Source organism: Diorhabda sublineata, chromosome 5 (assembly GCF_026230105.1).
Source record: "Diorhabda sublineata isolate icDioSubl1.1 chromosome 5, icDioSubl1.1, whole genome shotgun sequence".
Lineage (NCBI taxonomy): Eukaryota > Metazoa > Arthropoda > Insecta > Coleoptera > Chrysomelidae > Diorhabda > Diorhabda sublineata.
In genome coordinates, this window is record NC_079478.1 from 36,946,975 (window position 1) to 36,962,348 (window position 15,374).

The following is a 15,374-nucleotide window of genomic DNA, read 5'->3' on the forward strand; positions in this document are numbered from 1 at the left end:
ACCGAAACTTACAAAAAAATTAATAACTCAAAAAGTATGCATTTTTCGAAAAAAGTTTTTAGACAAAAGTATACTGAAATTTTACGTAAATTTCAAAAATGTATTAATATACAGGGCGTTTTATTCAAAATAACAAAGTTACAGTCCAAAACCGAAACGTATAAAAAAATTAATAACTCAAAAAGTATGCATTTTTCGAAAAAAGTTTTTAGACAAAAGTATACTAAAATTTTACGTAAATTTCAAAAATGTATTAATATACAGGGCGTTTTATTTAAAATAACAAAGTTACAGTCCAAAACCGAAACTTACAAAAAAATTAATGTCTCAAAAAGTAAGCATTTTTCGAAAAAAGTTTTTAGACAAAAGTATACTAAAATTTTACGTAAATTTCAAAAATGTATTAATATACAGGGCGTTTTATTTAAAATAACAAAGTTACAGTCCAAAACCGAAACTTACAAAAAAAATTAATAACTCAAAAAGTATGCATTTTTCGAAAAAAGTTTTTAGACAAAAGTATACTGAAATTTTACGTAAATTTCAAAAATGTATTAATATACAGGGCGTTTTATTTAAAATAACAAAGTTACAGTCCAAAACCGAAACTTACAAAAAAAATTAATGTCTCAAAAAGTAAGCATTTTTCGAAAAAAGTTTTTAGACAAAAGTATACTAAAATTTTACGTAGATTTCAAAAATGTATTAATATACAGGGCGTTTTATTTAAAATAACAAAGTTACAGTCCAAAACCGAAACTTACAAAAAAATTAATAACTCAAAAAGTATGCATTTTTCGAAAAAAGTTTTTAGACAAAAGTATACTGAAATTTTACGTAGATTTCAAAAATGTATTAATATACAGGGCGTTTTATTTAAAATAACAAAGTTACAGTCCAAAACCGAAACTTACAAAAAAATTAATAACTCAAAAAGTATCCATTTTTCGAAAAAAGTTTTTAGACAAAAGTATACTGAAATTTTACGTAGATTTCAAAAATGTATTAATATACAGGGCGTTTTATTTAAAATAACAAAGTTACAGTCCAAAACCGAAACTTACAAAAAAAATTAATGTCTCAAAAAGTAAGCATTTTTCGAAAAAAGTTTTTAGACAAAAGTATACTAAAATTTTACGTAGATTTCAAAAATGTATTAATATACAGGGCGTTTTATTTAAAATAACAAAGTTACAGTCCAAAACCGAAACTTACAAAAAAATTAATGTCTCAAAAAGTAAGCATTTTTCGAAAAAAGTTTTTAGACAAAAGTATACTAAAATTTTACGTAGATTGCAAAAATGTATTAATATACAGGGCGTTTTATTTAAAATAACAAAGTTACAGTCCAAAACCGAAACTTACAAAAAAATTAATAACTCAAAAAGTATGCATTTTTCGAAAAAAGTTTTTAGACAAAAGTATACTAAAATTTTACGTAAATTTCAAAAATGTATTAATATACAGGGCGTTTTATTCAAAATAACAAAGTTACAGTCCAAAACCGAAACGTATAAAAAAATTAATAACTCAAAAAGTATGCATTTTTCGAAAAAAGTTTTTAGACAAAAGTATACTAAAATTTTACGTAAATTTCAAAAATGTATTAATATACAGGGCGTTTTATTTAAAATAACAAAGTTACAGTCCAAAACCGAAACTTACAAAAAAATTAATGTCTCAAAAAGTAAGCATTTTTCGAAAAAAGTTTTTAGACAAAAGTATACTAAAATTTTACGTAAATTTCAAAAATGTATTAATATACAGGGCGTTTTATTTAAAATAACAAAGTTACAGTCCAAAACCGAAACTTACAAAAAAAATTAATAACTCAAAAAGTATGCATTTTTCGAAAAAAGTTTTTAGACAAAAGTATACTGAAATTTTACGTAAATTTCAAAAATGTATTAATATACAGGGCGTTTTATTTAAAATAACAAAGTTACAGTCCAAAACCGAAACTTACAAAAAAAATTAATGTCTCAAAAAGTAAGCATTTTTCGAAAAAAGTTTTTAGACAAAAGTATACTAAAATTTTACGTAGATTTCAAAAATGTATTAATATACAGGGCGTTTTATTTAAAATAACAAAGTTACAGTCCAAAACCGAAACTTACAAAAAAATTAATAACTCAAAAAGTATGCATTTTTCGAAAAAAGTTTTTAGACAAAAGTATACTGAAATTTTACGTAGATTTCAAAAATGTATTAATATACAGGGCGTTTTATTTAAAATAACAAAGTTACAGTCCAAAACCGAAACTTACAAAAAAATTAATAACTCAAAAAGTATCCATTTTTCGAAAAAAGTTTTTAGACAAAAGTATACTGAAATTTTACGTAGATTTCAAAAATGTATTAATATACAGGGCGTTTTATTTAAAATAACAAAGTTACAGTCCAAAACCGAAACTTACAAAAAAAATTAATGTCTCAAAAAGTAAGCATTTTTCGAAAAAAGTTTTTAGACAAAAGTATACTAAAATTTTACGTAGATTTCAAAAATGTATTAATATACAGGGCGTTTTATTTAAAATAACAAAGTTACAGTCCAAAACCGAAACTTACAAAAAAATTAATGTCTCAAAAAGTAAGCATTTTTCGAAAAAAGTTTTTAGACAAAAGTATACTAAAATTTTACGTAGATTGCAAAAATGTATTAATATACAGGGCGTTTTATTTAAAATAACAAAGTTACAGTCCAAAACCGAAACTTACAAAAAAATTAATGTCTCAAAAAGTAAGCATTTTTCGAAAAAAGTTTTTAGACAAAAGTATACTAAAATTTTACGTAGATTTCAAAAATGTATTAATATACAGGGCGTTTTATTTAAAATAACAAAGTTACAGTCCAAAACCGAAACTTACAAAAAAATTAATGTCTCAAAAAGTAAGCATTTTTCGAAAAAAGTTTTTAGACAAAAGTATACTAAAATTTTACGTAAATTTCAAAAATGTATTAATATACAGGGCGTTTTATTTAAAATAACAAAGTTACAGTCCAAAACCGAAACTTACAAAAAAATTAATGTCTCAAAAAGTAAGCATTTTTCGAAAAAAGTTTTTAGACAAAAGTATACTAAAATTTTACGTAGATTGCAAAAATGTATTAATATACAGGGTGTTTTATTTAAAATAACAAAGTTACAGTCCAAAACCGAAACTTACAAAAAAATTAATGTCTCAAAAAGTATCCATTTTTCGAAAAAAGTTTTTAGACAAAAGTATACTGAAATTTTACGTAGATTTCAAAAATGTATTAATATACAGGGCGTTTTATTTAAAATAACAAAGTTACAGTCCAAAACCGAAACTTACAAAAAAAATTAATGTCTCAAAAAGTAAGCATTTTTCGAAAAAAGTTTTTAGACAAAAGTATACTAAAATTTTACGTAGATTTCAAAAATGTATTAATATACAGGGCGTTTTATTTAAAATAACAAAGTTACAGTCCAAAACCGAAACTTACAAAAAAAATTAATAACTCAAAAAGTATGCATTTTTCGAAAAAAGTTTTTAGACAAAAGTATACTGAAATTTTACGTAGATTTCAAAAATGTATTAATATACAGGGCGTTTTATTTAAAATAACAAAGTTACAGTCCAAAACCGAAACTTACAAAAAAATTAATGTCTCAAAAAGTATCCATTTTTCGAAAAAAGTTTTTAGACAAAAGTATACTGAAATTTTACGTAGATTTCAAAAATGTATTAATATACAGGGCGTTTTATTTAAAATAACAAAGTTACAGTCCAAAACCGAAACTTACAAAAAAAATTAATGTCTCAAAAAGTAAGCATTTTTCGAAAAAAGTTTTTAGACAAAAGTATACTAAAATTTTACGTAGATTTCAAAAATGTATTAATATACAGGGCGTTTTATTTAAAATAACAAAGTTACAGTCCAAAACCGAAACTTACAAAAAAAATTAATAACTCAAAAAGTATGCATTTTTCGAAAAAAGTTTTTAGACAAAAGTATACTGAAATTTTACGTAGATTTCAAAAATGTATTAATATACAGGGCGTTTTATTTAAAATAACAAAGTTACAGTCCAAAACCGAAACTTACAAAAAAATTAATAACTCAAAAAGTATGCATTTTTCGAAAAAAGTTTTTAGACAAAAGTATACTGAAATTTTACGTAGATTTCAAAAATGTATTAATATACAGGGCGTTTTATTTAAAATAACAAAGTTACAGTCCAAAACCGAAACTTACAAAAAAATTAATAACTCAAAAAGTATCCATTTTTCGAAAAAAGTTTTTAGACAAAAGTATACTGAAATTTTACGTAGATTTCAAAAATGTATTAATATACAGGGCGTTTTATTTAAAATAACAAAGTTACAGTCCAAAACCGAAACTTACAAAAAAAATTAATGTCTCAAAAAGTAAGCATTTTTCGAAAAAAGTTTTTAGACAAAAGTATACTAAAATTTTACGTAGATTTCAAAAATGTATTAATATACAGGGCGTTTTATTTAAAATAACAAAGTTACAGTCCAAAACCGAAACTTACAAAAAAATTAATGTCTCAAAAAGTAAGCATTTTTCGAAAAAAGTTTTTAGACAAAAGTATACTAAAATTTTACGTAGATTGCAAAAATGTATTAATATACAGGGCGTTTTATTTAAAATAACAAAGTTACAGTCCAAAACCGAAACTTACAAAAAAATTAATGTCTCAAAAAGTAAGCATTTTTCGAAAAAAGTTTTTAGACAAAAGTATACTAAAATTTTACGTAGATTTCAAAAATGTATTAATATACAGGGCGTTTTATTTAAAATAACAAAGTTACAGTCCAAAACCGAAACTTACAAAAAAATTAATGTCTCAAAAAGTAAGCATTTTTCGAAAAAAGTTTTTAGACAAAAGTATACTAAAATTTTACGTAGATTGCAAAAATGTATTAATATACAGGGCGTTTTATTTAAAATAACAAAGTTACAGTCCAAAACCGAAACTTACAAAAAAATTAATGTCTCAAAAAGTAAGCATTTTTCAAAAAAAGTTTTTAGACAAAAGTATACTAAAATTTTACGTAAATTTCAAAAATGTATTAATATACAGGGCGTTTTATTTAAAATAACAAAGTTACAGTCCAAAACCGAAACTTACAAAAAAATTAATGTCTCAAAAAGTAAGCATTTTTCGAAAAAAGTTTTTAGACAAAAGTATACTAAAATTTTACGTAGATTGCAAAAATGTATTAATATACAGGGTGTTTTATTTAAAATAACAAAGTTACAGTCCAAAACCGAAACTTACAAAAAAATTAATGTCTCAAAAAGTATCCATTTTTCGAAAAAAGTTTTTAGACAAAAGTATACTGAAATTTTACGTAGATTTCAAAAATGTATTAATATACAGGGCGTTTTATTTAAAATAACAAAGTTACAGTCCAAAACCGAAACTTACAAAAAAAATTAATGTCTCAAAAAGTAAGCATTTTTCGAAAAAAGTTTTTAGACAAAAGTATACTAAAATTTTACGTAGATTTCAAAAATGTATTAATATACAGGGCGTTTTATTTAAAATAACAAAGTTACAGTCCAAAACCGAAACTTACAAAAAAAATTAATAACTCAAAAAGTATGCATTTTTCGAAAAAAGTTTTTAGACAAAAGTATACTGAAATTTTACGTAGATTTCAAAAATGTATTAATATACAGGGCGTTTTATTTAAAATAACAAAGTTACAGTCCAAAACCGAAACTTACAAAAAAATTAATGTCTCAAAAAGTATCCATTTTTCGAAAAAAGTTTTTAGACAAAAGTATACTGAAATTTTACGTAGATTTCAAAAATGTATTAATATACAGGGCGTTTTATTTAAAATAACAAAGTTACAGTCCAAAACCGAAACTTACAAAAAAAATTAATGTCTCAAAAAGTAAGCATTTTTCGAAAAAAGTTTTTAGACAAAAGTATACTAAAATTTTACGTAGATTTCAAAAATGTATTAATATACAGGGCGTTTTATTTAAAATAACAAAGTTACCGTCCAAAACCGAAACTTACAAAAAAAATTAATAACTCAAAAAGTATGCATTTTTCGAAAAAAGTTTTTAGACAAAAGTATACTGAAATTTTACGTAGATTTCAAAAATGTATTAATATACAGGGCGTTTTATTTAAAATAACAAAGTTACAGTCCAAAACCGAAACTTACAAAAAAATTAATGTCTCAAAAAGTAAGCATTTTTCAAAAAAAGTTTTTAGACAAAAGTATACTAAAATTTTACGTAAATTTCAAAAATGTATTAATATACAGGGCGTTTTATTTAAAATAACAAAGTTACAGTCCAAAACCGAAACTTACAAAAAAATTAATGTCTCAAAAAGTAAGCATTTTTCAAAAAAAGTTTTTAGACAAAAGTATACTAAAATTTTACGTAAATTTCAAAAATGTATTAATATACAGGGCGTTTTATTTAAAATAACAAAGTTACAGTCCAAAACCGAAACTTACAAAAAAATTAATGTCTCAAAAAGTAAGCATTTTTCGAAAAAAGTTTTTAGACAAAAGTATACTAAAATTTTACGTAGATTGCAAAAATGTATTAATATACAGGGTGTTTTATTTAAAATAACAAAGTTACAGTCCAAAACCGAAACTTACAAAAAAATTAATGTCTCAAAAAGTAAGCATTTTTCAAAAAAAGTTTTTAGACAAAAGTATACTAAAATTTTACGTAAATTTCAAAAATGTATTAATATACAGGGCGTTTTATTTAAAATAACAAAGTTACAGTCCAAAACCGAAACTTACAAAAAAATTAATGTCTCAAAAAGTAAGCATTTTTCGAAAAAAGTTTTTAGACAAAAGTATACTAAAATTTTACGTAGATTGCAAAAATGTATTAATATACAGGGTGTTTTATTTAAAATAACAAAGTTACAGTCCAAAACCGAAACTTACAAAAAAATTAATGTCTCAAAAAGTATCCATTTTTCGAAAAAAGTTTTTAGACAAAAGTATACTGAAATTTTACGTAGATTTCAAAAATGTATTAATATACAGGGCGTTTTATTTAAAATAACAAAGTTACAGTCCAAAACCGAAACTTACAAAAAAAATTAATGTCTCAAAAAGTAAGCATTTTTCGAAAAAAGTTTTTAGACAAAAGTATACTAAAATTTTACGTAGATTTCAAAAATGTATTAATATACAGGGCGTTTTATTTAAAATAACAAAGTTACAGTCCAAAACCGAAACTTACAAAAAAAATTAATAACTCAAAAAGTATGCATTTTTCGAAAAAAGTTTTTAGACAAAAGTATACTGAAATTTTACGTAGATTTCAAAAATGTATTAATATACAGGGCGTTTTATTTAAAATAACAAAGTTACAGTCCAAAACCGAAACTTACAAAAAAATTAATGTCTCAAAAAGTATCCATTTTTCGAAAAAAGTTTTTAGACAAAAGTATACTGAAATTTTACGTAGATTTCAAAAATGTATTAATATACAGGGCGTTTTATTTAAAATAACAAAGTTACAGTCCAAAACCGAAACTTACAAAAAAAATTAATGTCTCAAAAAGTAAGCATTTTTCGAAAAAAGTTTTTAGACAAAAGTATACTAAAATTTTACGTAGATTTCAAAAATGTATTAATATACAGGGCGTTTTATTTAAAATAACAAAGTTACCGTCCAAAACCGAAACTTACAAAAAAAATTAATAACTCAAAAAGTATGCATTTTTCGAAAAAAGTTTTTAGACAAAAGTATACTGAAATTTTACGTAGATTTCAAAAATGTATTAATATACAGGGCGTTTTATTTAAAATAACAAAGTTACAGTCCAAAACCGAAACTTACAAAAAAATTAATAACTCAAAAAGTATCCATTTTTCGAAAAAAGTTTTTAGACAAAAGTATACTGAAATTTTACGTAGATTTCAAAAATGTATTAATATACAGGGCGTTTTATTTAAAATAACAAAGTTACAGTCCAAAACCGAAACTTACAAAAAAAATTAATGTCTCAAAAAGTAAGCATTTTTCGAAAAAAGTTTTTAGACAAAAGTATACTGAAATTTTACGTAGATTTCAAAAATGTATTAATATACAGGGCGTTTTATTTAAAATAACAAAGTTACAGTCCAAAACCGAAACTTACAAAAAAAATTAATGTCTCAAAAAGTAAGCATTTTTCGAAAAAAGTTTTTAGACAAAAGTATACTAAAATTTTACGTAAATTTCAAAAATGTATTAATATACAGGGCGTTTTATTCAAAATAACAAAGTTACAATCGAAAACCGAAACGTATACGATTTTACTTCAAGTATTTCGCTATATACAGATAGTCATGGTACACCCTGTACAAGTCCTCGTATATTTACCATCACCTCGTACTTTATTTTCAAATATTTGCGTTCAAATACGATTTTAAAGGGAAATAACATTGTCGGTGTTGGTTAACAAAAAGTTATTTAATTTTTTCATTCATCTACACAAATATCTAGTTTTAGACTTCAAACAATGCCTCTCGTTAAGTCAATAAACGAGTTAATGAACTTGTCACTTGTCGAAACGACTCATCCTCAATATACACTCATAAAAATATCCAATTTACATATTTCTATTATTTATTTATCGCCGGATTAGTTTACTTATTTCGAAAAAGTTGATTTTCCCTGTACGGTTGAAACGACCATTTTTTTTTTCGCTTATATAGCGGTTACGGTTTGTATTACGAGCGTGTCTACTTGCAGGTGTCTTGTTTTACACAAAGAACGACGAAATGATTTAGAAAAACTCTGTTAACAGGTACAAGGAAGACAAAGTTTATCCGTGGCCGTTGGACGTTTCGACTATGCTCCTGTTTCCCGCTAGCGCCAATCAAACCATCTATTCCCAAGCTGTCAAACAGACGGACGAAGGAAATTATAAGTGCATACTTCGAAACGACAGTATAATACACAGTCATACTGTTAAATTGTACGTACTAGGTGAGTATTCGAGTTTACGAACGGTTTGGTGCTTTTCAGCGCTCGATTTACTCGTTTTTTATCGAAAAAAACTGTTATTTTACTAGATGAAAACTTTGTGATACGAAAATGGCGTTTTTTTTTCGAAAATTACGTAACTGTTCTTATTATGATTTATTTTTATGCAAATACGTCGCACCTGGTTGGTACAGGTAAACTACTTTTACCGGAAAATCGTGGGTAGATGATGGGTGTATGGTGGAATTCTATTATAAGAAAGCGCGACTTCGTATCATTTGAATAAATAGATATTCACTTGATTTAAATGATTATTCATTCGCTATCAATATTCGAAAGTGTAAAATTGATTATATAATGACAAATTATTGTAAAAACTATAAAGGAAAATCAATTTTTTTCATTTTGTCGAATCGAAAAATAAGTTTATACATTAAAATTTCGACTACCACTTGTAGGAATGTTAAAACTTGTAGACTATCCCTATAGACTATATAGAATTGCTTAAACAAATTGTATGTCCCGGTATATACGCTAAAATTAAAAATAATTGGACTACCCCTCGTAGATTCGATGTAAAATGTTTGTTTCAATTTAAAATCTGTAATGTCCCTCGTAGATTTCCAAAAAAAAATATAAGAAGATAAATTGATATTATAAATGAAAATTCAGACTCTCCTTTGTAGAAAAACGAAAAAAAAACGTTAAAATTTCGACTACCACCGGTAGAATTGCAAAAATAGAAATTATTTTTGATATATCAGCAAAAATTGAAATTCCGATCATCCCCGGTAGATAAATTGATATTCTAAATGAAAATTCAGACTCTCCCTTGTAGAAAAACGAAAAAAAAAAACGTTAAAATTTCGACTACCACCGGTAGAATTGCAAAAATAGAAATTATTTTTGATATATCAGCAAAAATTGAAATTCCGATCATCCCCGGTAGATAAATTGATATTCTAAATGAAAATGCAGACTCTCCCTTGTAGAAAATCGAAAAAAAACGTTAAAATTTCGAATACCACCGGTAGAATTGCTAAAACAGAAATTCTTTTTGATATATCAGCAAAAATTGAAATTCCGATCATCCCCGGTAGATAAATTGATATTCTAAATGAAAATTCAGACTCTCCCTTGTAGAAAAACGAAAAAAAAAACGTTAAAATTTCGACTACCACCGGTAGAATTGCAAAAATAGAAATTATTTTTGATATATCAGCAAAAATTGAAATTCCGATCATCCCCGGTAGATAAATTGATATTCTAAATGAAAATGCAGACTCTCCCTTGTAGAAAAACGAAAAAAAAAACGTTAAAATTTCGAATACCACCGGTAGAATTGCTAAAACAGAAATTCTTTTTGATATATCAGCAAAAATTGAAATTCCGATCATCCCCGGTAGATAAATTGATATTCTAAATGAAAATTCAGACTCTCCCTTGTAGAAAAACGAAAAAAAAAAACGTTAAAATTTCGACTACCACCGGTAGAATTGCAAAAATAGAAATTATTTTTGATATATCAGCAAAAATTGAAATTCCGATCATCCCCGGTAGATAAATTGATATTCTAAATGAAAATGCAGACTCTCCCTTGTAGAAAAACGAAAAAAAAAACGTTAAAATTTCGAATACCACCGGTAGAATTGCTAAAACAGAAATTCTTTTTGATATATCAGCAAAAATTGAAATTCCGATCATCCCCGGTAGATAAATTGATATTCTAAATGAAAATTCAGACTCTCCCTTGTAGAAAAAAAAAACGTTAAAATTACGACTATCACCGGTAGAATTGCAAAAACAGAAATTTTTTTTTGATATATCATCAAAAATTGATATTCCGATCATCCCTGGTAGATAGTTTTATACAAATTTAACATTTAGACTCTCCCTGGTAAACCTACAAAAATAAAATCCTACACATCAAGTTTTTGACCACCACTGGTAAGTTAGAAATATGTTTTATAAAGTTTAACATTTAGACTCTCCCTGGTAGAACTACAAAAATTTTAAATTAATTTTACTTAACTCATAACTCATTAAAGAATTATATATTTAAAATTAAAATTTGAATTTTCCCCTGTAGAATTGCTATAATCGACACAATAGGTCTATCCAAAATTAAACTTTAGACTTTCCCTTGTATAATTAAAAGTAATATAAAATTTTAGACTTTCCTTTGTAAAATTTCAATATAATGACAAAATTAAAATTTCGATTTTCCCTTGTATAATTGAATAATGATTTTCGATATAAAAATCTCTTATATCCCCGGTAGAATAAATTCCATCGAAACGTCATTGTTCTCCATATCAACCCAATTGTTTCCAAGCGCAGGTGACAGATATAACCGGAGCAGCCTACTCAGTTTATTTTTCGCAATAAAAAATTGATTACGTGCGAGAGTAGGCTGTGAATGCACTAGCATTTCCGTAGCAGCGCCATTGTTTGATACGGTTTCCACCACGAACTATAAATATCAACGTTTCTCCGAAAAACAATATAAAGTCAAAGTCGTCCCAGAATGATATTTCAAAATTTTATACTTTCTACGAATGTTTCTTTTGAAGTCAAATAATATATATATATATATATATATATATATATATATATATATATATATATATATATATATATATATATATATCTAGTGGGTGTTGTAATATTTTTATCTACTAAAAATCAATATGGCGACTATTTTGTACCTAATAATTATTCTATACGTTATTTTACGTAAAAACTAGATATTTTTCGTATTACCCCGGTGATGTACGTATTTTTTTCTATACAGATAAAGCTCCGGATGATCCTCAAATTACGTATCTATCTGACGATACTAAAATCTTCATTGGAGACAAATTGAGGTTATATTGCGAAGCTTTTGTAGGTAAGTATGACGTTACTAAAAAAATAACTGTTACTTGTAACTAATGTTGTTCTAATGATGTATCGAGCATTTTATTGAAAAAAAAAACTGTTATTTTCATGAAATTTAGGGTAAACTCCACTTTCAGGTAACGTGGTGGATTTACCCGACGCCCATAGCGAAGTTTATTGGTACAAAACGTTCCCGAATGGTACCAGAATAAACGATATCCCATCTCGAATCAAACAAATCAAAACCGAACAGTGAGTTTGTTATTTATTATTTAAATTAAAATTCTATTTTATATTTCATCTAAATCACTTTGTATATTCGTGAATTTAAAAAAAAACTGGTAAGAATCGACGAAAAGAACGCAGTTAACGATGTAGACCAGCTGGAGCACAATCAATCGTGAGAACTACACTCGAGAACACTATACAGGACCGGATTTAAACCGAATATTAAATTTCTAATATACATTAAAAAAAATAATTTTGAACTATTTGAATTTTGTTTTTTTACTTACTTATTTTACTTAAAACTATAAGAAAAAGTAAATCCGGTACTGGATTTTTAATTCTATACTTTATTACTTGTTGTCGTTTATTCTTTGTCTTTTCCACGATGGCCGATGAGTCCCTGGAGAGTAAAGACTACGAATGTCATTATGTCTTCTTCTTTTTTATCTCGTACGAACAAATAGAATGTGAACAAAACATTTTTGTGACATTGGAATCATCTTGAACAAATTTATTTATAACATTTTCTCGGAAAGCAATATTTAGATTTATATTTATATCGAACCGCATTTCTACAAGAATCGCGATCTAGGATTTGAAATCTAAAGTTAACCGCAGGTGGAACTTAACACGATATTCAAGGCCATTTTTTTTTCTATTAATGAATCATTTCTATTTAATTGAGAGGTTAGAAATCAAATAAAAAACTTCTATTTTTTTTTTCTCTTATTATTAACGTTAATACGAAGGTCAGTATCTATACAGAGTGAACTAATAAAATTTAGGCAAACTTATTGTGATTAAAGTCATTTAAATATCGATGAAACAGGGACGGACTTGTTTAAAATACATGGAATTTCAAATTATGCCTCATAATTAGTTTTTGAGTGAATTTGAGACCTAAAGCTCTTCCATTGACTCTAAAAATACTATAATTCCTATTTGAACTCTGCAAAAATTGTTTTTTATCAATTGGGAGACTTTAGAACCCTTTCATTGACTTTAGAAATACTATAACCTGAAAAAAAGTTCATATTATGCCTCATAATTAGTTTTTCATTGAATTTGAGACCTCAAAGCTCTTCCATTGACTCTAAAAATACTATAATTCCTATTTGAACTCTGCAAAAATTGTTTTTTATCAATTGGGAGACTTTAGAACCCTTTCATTGACTTTAGAAATACTATAACCTGAAAAAAAGTTCATATTATGCCTCATAATTAGTTTTTCATTGAATTTGAGACCTCAAAGCTCTTCCATTGACTCTAAAAATACTATAATTCCTATTTGAACTCTGCAAAAATTATTTTTTATTAATTGGGAGACTTTAGAACCCTTTCATTGACTTTAGAAATACTATAACCTCAAAATAAGTTCATATTATGCCCCATAATTGGTTTTTCAGTGAATTTGAGTCCTCAAAGCTCTTCCATTGACTCTAAAAATACTATAATTCCAATTTGAACTCTCCTAAAATTATTTTTTATTAATTGGGAGACTTTAGAACCTTTTCATTGACTTTAGAAATACTATAACCTCAAAATAAGTTCATATTATGCTTGATAATTGGTTTTTCGGTGAATTTGAGACCTCAAAGCTCTTCCATTGACTCTAAAAATACTATAATTCCAATTTGAACTCTCCTAAAATTATTTTTTATTAATTGGGAGACTTTAGAACCCTTTCGTTGACTTTAGATATACTATAACCTCAAAATAAGTTCATATTATGCCTCATAATTAGTTTTTCAGTGAATTTGAGACCTCAAAGCTCTTCCATTGACTCTAAAAATACTATAATTCCTATTTGAACTCTGCAAAAATCATTTTTTATTAATTGGGAGACTTTAGAACCCTTTCATTGACTTTAGAAATACTATAACCTCAAAATAAGTTCATATTATGCCTCATAATTGGTTTTTCAGTGAATTTGAGACCTCAAAGCTCTTCCATTGACTCTAAAAATACTATAATTCCTATTTGAACTCTGCAAAAATCATTTTTTATTAATTGGGAGACTTTAGAACCCTTTCATTGACTTTAGAAATACTATAACCTCAAAATAAGTTCATATTATGCCCCATAATTGGTTTTTCAGTGAATTTGAGTCCTCAAAGCTCTTCCATTGACTCTAAAAATACTATAATTCCAATTTGAACTCTCCTAAAATTATTTTTTATTAATTGGGAGACTTTAGAACCTTTTCATTGACTTTAGAAATACTATAACCTCAAAATAAGTTCATATTATGCTTGATAATTGGTTTTTCGGTGAATTTGAGACCTCAAAGCTCTTCCATTGACTCTAAAAATACTATAATTCCTATTTGAACTCTGCAAAAATTATTTTTTATTAATTGGGAGACTTTAGAACCCTTTCATTGACTTTAGAAATACTATAACCTCAAAATAAGTTCATATTATGCCCCATAATTGGTTTTTCAGTGAATTTGAGTCCTCAAAGCTCTTCCATTGACTCTAAAAATACTATAATTCCAATTTGAACTCTCCTAAAATTATTTTTTATTAATTGGGAGACTTTAGAACCTTTTCATTGACTTTAGAAATACTATAACCTCAAAATAAGTTCATATTATGCTTGATAATTGGTTTTTCGGTGAATTTGAGACCTCAAAGCTCTTCCATTGACTCTAAAAATACTATAATTCCAATTTGAACTCTCCTAAAATTATTTTTTATTAATTGGGAGACTTTAGAACCCTTTCGTTGACTTTAGATATACTATAACCTCAAAATAAGTTCATATTATGCCTCATAATTAGTTTTTCAGTGAATTTGAGACCTCAAAGCTCTTCCATTGACTCTAAAAATACTATAATTCCTATTTGAACTCTGCAAAAATCATTTTTTATTAATTGGGAGACTTTAGAACCCTTTCATTGACTTTAGAAATACTATAACCTCAAAATAAGTTCATATTATGCCTCATAATTAGTTTTTCAGTGAATTTGAGACCTCAAAGCTCTTCCATTGACTCTAAAAATACTATAATTCCTATTTGAACTCTCCTAAAATTATTTTTTATTAATTGGGAGACTTTAGAACCCTTTCGTTGACTTTAGATATACTATAACCTCAAAATAAGTTCATATTATGCCTCATAATTGGTTTTTCAGTGAATTTGAGACCTCAAAGCTCTTCCATTGACTTAAAAAATACTATAATTCGAATTTGAACTCTCCAAGAATTATTTTTTATTAATTGGGAGACTTTAGAACCCTTTCATTGACTTTAGAAATACTATAACCTCAAAATAAGTTCATATTATGCTTGATAATTGGTTT

General features: G+C 26.1%; 1 protein-coding gene across 2 annotated transcripts in view; it reads left to right on the forward strand.

The window, feature by feature from the left end:
• The window catches only part of LOC130444478 (uncharacterized), a 75,054-nt gene that overhangs the window by 55,648 nt on the left and 4,032 nt on the right, over nucleotides 1-15,374 (forward strand). For both annotated transcript variants that reach the window (XM_056779606.1, XM_056779605.1), the window contains exons 2-4: nucleotides 8,784-8,965; nucleotides 11,757-11,852; nucleotides 11,980-12,094. In XM_056779606.1, coding sequence (XP_056635584.1) covers nucleotides 8,830-8,965; nucleotides 11,757-11,852; nucleotides 11,980-12,094 — 347 coding nt within the window. In that variant the 5' untranslated portion in view covers nucleotides 8,784-8,829. The remainder of the gene's footprint in view (nucleotides 1-8,783; nucleotides 8,966-11,756; nucleotides 11,853-11,979; nucleotides 12,095-15,374) is intronic.